At 37.8% G+C, this 6,973-nt stretch overlaps 1 protein-coding gene across 1 annotated transcript; it reads left to right on the top strand.

Annotated features, from left to right (window-relative positions):
• The first annotated feature begins 18 nt into the window (after positions 1-18).
• LOC120519860 lies at positions 19-2,666 on the top strand. Its single transcript, XM_039742630.1, has one exon. It carries the CDS (start codon positions 565-567, stop codon positions 2,080-2,082), a length of 1,518 nt encoding a protein of 505 aa, XP_039598564.1. The 5' UTR covers positions 19-564; the 3' UTR covers positions 2,083-2,666.
• Positions 2,667-6,973: the final 4,307 nt, after the last annotated feature.

Raw genomic sequence — 6,973 nt, 5'->3', positions numbered from 1 at the left:
GACAATGCTTGCCCAGGATCAGTCATTTGCCTTTACTCTTTTGGCGAATTAGATTGCGATTTTCAAATACCATCTAAGCCTCTGCCTCCTGCTGAGAAATGTGTGTCTAGTGATAGCATTACAGTAAAACTTGAGAATCCAACACAAAACACTCAGCTGGAGTATAAGAAAAGAGAAGATGATGAGTGGACAGTGAAGAACATCCATGACGATCATGAAGAATTAATTCTTTCAGGACTCCTTCCAGAGTCAGTCTATCAACTGCGATACAAGACTGTTTGCTGGTCAGATGTGGGGGTAGCTAGTGATGTGACTGAAATTAAAACCCATTGCAAGACCTCAGCATGTTTACCTGAGCAAAAAATAGAAGAAACTTTCATAAATAAACCCCCTGATATTAAAGACAGACTCGCTTTTAAACTTAAGTCTAAAGATACTTTGCTAAAACAAGGTAGTCCTAGTTTTTATCAACTGAAGTTGAGATCAGATTACATCAACAAGTACAGGGAAATAGTAAAATGTACTTTTGGAGAACAAATAAGCTACAGACCAAAAAGAACAATAATGCTCCTTGGAGCCACTGGATCTGGGAAATCCACACTCATCAATGGAATGATCAATTACATTCTCGGAGTTCAGTGGGACGATGACTTGAGGTTCAAACTGATTTATGAAGAAACTTGTAAATCTCAGGCTGAAAGTCAGACCTCTAAAATTACTGCTTATGAAATGAAGCATCAGGATGGTTTCCAGGTTAATTACTCCCTGACTATAATCGACACACCAGGATTTGGAGATACCATGGGGATTAAACGTGACCAAGAGATCACCGCACAGATAGCAGAATGCTTTTTAAGCCCACAGGGCATCCAACAAATTGATGCCGTGTGCTTTGTAGTTCAGGCCTCCCAAGCACGATTAACCCATGCACAAAAGTACATTTTTGATTCAATTTTTGGTAAAGACATAGCAAACAATATATTGATGCTCATTACATTTGCGGATGGACAGCGTCCACCAGTCCTGGATGCTATCACTGCTTCCAACATCCCATGTAACACAGATGACAAAGGGAACCCAGTTTATTTCAAATTCAACAATTCTGCCCTTTTTGCTAACAATAAGGAGTCTACCTGCAGTGATAAGGTTTTTGATAAAATGTTTTGGGAGATGGGTACGCAAAGTATGAAAAGATTTTTTGATTCTTTGGAGCAGATGAATACAAAAAGTTTAACTCTTACAAAGGAGGTGCTTGAAGAGCGTAAACGTCTGGAAACATCAATAGAAGGTTTACTGCCTCAAATCAGAGCAGGTTTGACTAAACTTGAGGAAATTAGAAAGACAGAAGAGGCTTTAAAACAACATATGGATCAAATAGAGAGTAACAAGGACTTTGAGTATGAAGTTGAAGTAACGGAGACAGTACGAGAGAGTATAGCTGGAACTGGCAAATTCATAACTAACTGCCAGAAATGCAACTATACATGTCATTACCCATGTGCTTTACCAAATGATGAACAAAAGATCAATTGTGCTTCTATGAAAAATGGGGATTGTACTGTTTGTCCTGGCAAGTGTGTATGGAGCGTTCACTCCAACCAACAGTACAAGTTTAACTATGTAACTTCAAAGATGAAGAGGACTTATGATGAGCTTAAGAAAAATTATGAAAAAGCAACAGGTGAAAAAATGACAACAGAAAAAGTATTTGAGCAGCTTCGACGTGAGCTTGATGAAGTTGAAGATGCTGTTTGTGCTCTCATAGACATCTCTCATTACTGTATAACACGGCTTGAGGAAATTGCTCTCCGGCCAAACCCTCTCTCAACCCCAGACTACATTGACCTCCTCATTAACAATGAAAAACAAGAAGCAAAGTCGGGATTTCTGGAAAGAATAAAATCACTCGAGGAAGTGAAGCAGCAGGCTGTGATAATACAGAAACTCAAAAATAAAGAAGAGCTTTTACCTTCTGAAAAAATCAGATACAACTATAAAGAAGAGAGGAAGAAACAAAGGGGAGCTGTGGTAAGGCTGGTTGGGGCAGCATACAGAGGAATCAAAAATATATTCACCTCTTGAATCTCCTGAATATCAGCAAATGTGCTGTCCTTACACTGGAATGCTTCAAAGGTTAGCTGATCAAGAATAGACCATTAATACATAGTCTATAATGTTTACTATAGTGCAGTCCTAAGAAACTAATGCCTTGTTAAATAAATATAAATTACTAACTTTCATATGATTTATCCACCTACTAATACCAGTTGATCATAATTTACAGTTTAATAGTATGCATACAATATGAAGAAAACCAACTAAGACAATCAATGGATACAGTTCATTTTTATCTTTATGGTAATGACAAGTATGGATATCATTTAAGCTTATAATAAAATACTAACTATACAAGATTTAGAAATGATTTGTTACTTATTTGTGCTGTATTTGGATTTAAGACCTTTGCTCTTAATTCACCTTTTTTGGTTTCAATGCATAAGTTCATTAATGATCACTTAATATTTTGACTAGTTCTATAATGCTAAATAATTTTCTAACTGCTTTAGAAATCATATTATTTTAATACTCCATGTAAAATTTAGTAAAGGAAATGCAATTACCTCAGACCAGTAGCCAGTATGACCAATAAAGAAATAATAACTAAATTAATGTCTTATATTTGTGTTATTTACATTCATATTTTACTGTTAAAAAATCTCAACCCAAATTTTCACACAGATGTACATTAACTATAAAAGAGCTCATTATCTGCTTAGATGCTATCAAACTTATGCAGTTTCTTTTTAGAATTTTAGCACAACTGAAGAAGCTTACCTCTTCTTTGCTAAATATTGAACAGTGTTTCATATTCTCATTAATGTCTGTAAAAACCTTGGTGTTGTAAATAACTGTACTCAGTCTTTTGATTCTCATGTGTCTGAATCAGAAAAGACCACATTGTACAACTTAAGCTATAAAAACACAAAAACCAATAGGTCATGCATCTCAGTATGCCTCAAGGGATGAGGATTCCAGTTCACCTATTGTTAACAAAAAAATGTTACTCCTACTTCTTGAAATACACTCTCAACTAAACTACTTGGTAAATTGTTGAAAACAAGTATTATTCTCTGCATAAAAATACATCCAGACTTTTTCAATTTACTATTTTCCATGTCCTTCTGTTGTCTTATGTTTTATTGAATATTTCGTAATTTTAAACGAAACAGCTGACATTCATTTTCTTGCCTACTTCAAAAATAGAACCACTACTGTCATATGTAAGCACTATATGGTGCTCTGCCAACCAAAACACAAACTCAAAAAAAAGTGTTTTCTCTCCTACAGTATGGGATACAAATTATTTGAAACCTAAGTACAGCTCAGATAAATGTTAAGCCAAAGACATACAGTACCTCCTTTTTAGGCTTTCAGAGCCCAGTCTTTTTCATGAAATGTTCTTCAGAGTCTCCATATGTTTACCTGTGGCCCAGGTTTAGATTGTAGTAGACATGTGGCTTTAAAAGATACATTTCTCTTCTTCTCTTGGTTACTATAATTACAGCCATCAAGACTGGGATCCATTTTACAATAGATGCACTAAGTTCTAGGTGGAGTTCTTTGTTGAATACATTTCAGAAGTTCTTCTTTTTCATTGGCAGTTTCCTACCCTGTGGTGCATTATCCAGCTATGTTCTGTTCTATTGGGGTCTGCTCCTTTAGATCTTTTTACATACTAGTGTATTTTTAAGAATTGTAGTTCTTAAAAATAGAATAGAATAGAATTGTAATTCTATGCCATGAATTTCTTTACATATATCACTCTTACCCAAAAAATATTTTCAAGTAAAGTCATAAATATCTAAAGCCTTCAAATTAGTTTTCAAACTCAGCTCATGCATTTTCCATTGCAATAGCATGTGAAACACTTTCTTGGATTTCAGAGTACTTGCAGTTCCCATCGTATTCAGATTTCCTGGATTCCACCTTTCTTTCCATAATTTCCTTTTTACAAAAACTCTCAACTTCAGACACACTTCATGACACTTTTAACATCAATATCTGTTTTCTATGTAATTGTAATTGTGGAACCCACAAAACACTATGGTGATTCATTTCAAGCATTTTATTGTCATTGTGTAACACAACAAAATTACTTTTTGTGACAGCCCCAAGGTGCATTTAAAGAATTGAATAAAAGTAACAAAGTCAAATAATTCCAAATATGTTGTATACAGTGTTAAGTGATCAGATAACCAGAGCAAATTATTATTGCTCAAAGTACAGCAGCAAAAATTGTTATTGCCACCTGTTAATGAATAGTACATTACATATTCTATATTGTAATACATTAGTATATTGCATGTTACCAGTATAGCTTATTGCGCATGTTCAATTAAAAATGATCTCAGAGTTCAGAAAGTTTATGGCAGATGGCTAAAAGCTATTTTTTAGTCTGTTTGTGTGTACATGGATTGACCTAAAGCATCTTCCTGACAGGAGGATCTCAAACAAAGAATTTCCAGGATGAGTTTTGTCCTTGTGAATGTTTTTGGTCCTTCTAGCACAGCAAGTTTTATAGGAGAGCTCGAGTGATGGCAGTTCAGTCCCAATAATGGCCTCTGCTGTTTTTATGACCTGCTGCAGGGCTTCTTCAACAGCCTTGGTGCAGCTGTTGTACCTGTAGGTCATCATGCAGTTAGTTAAGATGCTCTCTGTAGTGCATTTATAGAAATGAACCAGCAGCTTCTGGGGGAGGTCAGCTCTCCTTAGAGAAAATAGAGGTGCTGTTGTGCTTTGCCTATTATAGCCAAGTTGTTGTCAGCCCAGAACAGGTCCTCTGAGATGGTGACTCCTAGAAACATAAAGCTGGAAACTCTCTTCACAGCATCTGCATTGCTTGTTACCGGACTTTGATTGGTCTTTTTAGTGGTCCTAAAGTCCAGAATAACTTCTTTGGTCTTTTTGGTATTTAAGACCAGGTTGTTGGTGTTGCACCATGCTGTCAGATTCTGAACCACTTCCCTATATGCAGCTTCATTGTTGTCTGTTACAAGCCCAAAGACAGTCGTATCATCCGTAAATGTAACAATAATGTTTGATTGGGGGATGGGTTGACAGTCATGGGTGAAGAGTGCAAAGAGAAGGGGACTTAGTACACATCCTTGTGGCACACCAGTGCTTAGGGTAAGGGCGGAGGATGTGTATTTTGCCCATCCTGACAGACTGGGGGCTGTTGGTGAGAAAATCCAGTATCCAGTTGCAAATGGACTTAGCAAGTCCTTGTGCATAGAGTTTTTTGATCAGCTGGTTAGGTATGATGGTATTAAATGCGAGCTGTGGTCAATATAGAGCATCCTAACATTGGTGTTGGGCTTTTCCAGGTGCGAGAGGGCAGCATGTAGAGCCACACAAATAGCATCCTCAGTTGATCTGTTTGACCGATAGACAAACTGCTATTGGTCTAGATCAGCTGGGATGGTGGCTTTGATGTGGGTGATTACCAGTCGTTCAAACACTTTGCGATGACAGAGGTGAGAGCGACTGGTCGATAGTCATTAAGACAGGTTATCCTCAGATTTTTGGGAACAGGTACAATGGCTGTGGATTTCAGGCACAAGGGGACTACACCTGAGGAGAGAGAGGTTGAATATGTGTGTAAATACCTCCACTAATTGATCAGTGTAGGCCTGGAGCACACGTCCTTGCACATTATCAGGACCTGCTGCCTTCCTTGTATTGATGTTTTCGAGTGCCTGCCATACATCATGTATGTGTATGACCAAAGGCTGTGAGTCTCCGGTCATCTCGAAGCTGTCTGGAAGCTTGTTATTGTTCTTGTCAAACCATGGAAAGAAACTGTTAAGTTCCTCTGCTAGGTTGGCATTGTTATTGACCAGTGTGTATTGTACGTAATTTTTCTCTTTTGAAATCCGTGATTAATCAGATGCCTTGCCACATCTGGTGTGAGTCTGAGTTACTATCAAAGTCCTCCTCAATCTATTGTTTGTACATTGTACATGTTATGAACTGCATCTTCCACTTTTCCATCCATCCGTCTCTGTGAGATCTCCTGACTCAGTTAAGAGGTACCAACAGGAAAATAGTACTGCGGCAGAAGTTGTTGTAGAAGCAAAAGTTTGAGCAGGGAGGATTTTGGAGAGGCCATGGAGAAAGATTATCAGATGGCCTCCTGACTGTTTTGGAATACTGTTCAACACATCAGGATAGAAGGGTATGAGCTTGTCTAGACTATGTTAAGCAGGGATTTAGAAGTGCAGACCCCTTCTGGGGAAATTATTTTGTGTGGAAAGAACACTTTGAAGAATTCCTCAACCTGGTGAACATCCTCCTACCAGCATTGGTGGGTGATGGGAAGTGTTGGGTTTGTGCCACACATGGCATTTACTGTGATGGCCAGAAAAGTTCAATTTTAGTCTCATCTGACCAGAAAACCTTCTTCCATGTGTTTGGGGAGTCTACCACTTGCTGTTTGGAAAACGGCAAAAATGCTCTTTGATTTTTTTCTTTTAGTGATTGTTTTTTGCTTGTCACTCTTCCATAAAGCTCTTACCTGTGGAGTGTACCACTTAAAGTGGTCCTATAGACAGATACTTCCATCTCCACTTTGGCTCTTTGCAGCTGTTTCATTGTTATCCATTGTGTCTTTGTTACATCCCTGATTTAATGCTATCCTTACCTGGTCTCTGAGTTTTGTTGGGCAACTTTCTCTTTGTAGTGGTGCCATATTCTTTCCATTTTGTTATAATGGATTCAATGGTGTTCTCTGGGACATTCAAAGTTTGGGATATATTTTTATATCCCAACCCTGATCTATATGTCTTCACAACTTTGTCTCTGACCTGTTTGGAGAGGTCTTTGGTCTTTATGTTGCTTGCTTAATGTAGATGCAAAACCAGGGGCCTTTCAGAATAGGCATACTTATGCAGACATCCTGTGACAGATCAGGTGG

This window comes from Polypterus senegalus, unplaced genomic scaffold, assembly GCF_016835505.1.
Source record: "Polypterus senegalus isolate Bchr_013 unplaced genomic scaffold, ASM1683550v1 scaffold_2069, whole genome shotgun sequence".
NCBI lineage: Eukaryota > Metazoa > Chordata > Cladistia > Polypteriformes > Polypteridae > Polypterus > Polypterus senegalus.
This window is presented reverse-complemented; position numbering and strand designations above follow the sequence as displayed.

What these genes read in the sequence shown, in the direction of transcription:
- LOC120519860 (XM_039742630.1), top strand. Translation starts at nt 565, where the DNA reads ATGCTCCTTGGAGCCACTGGATCTGGGAAATCCACACTCATCAATGGA.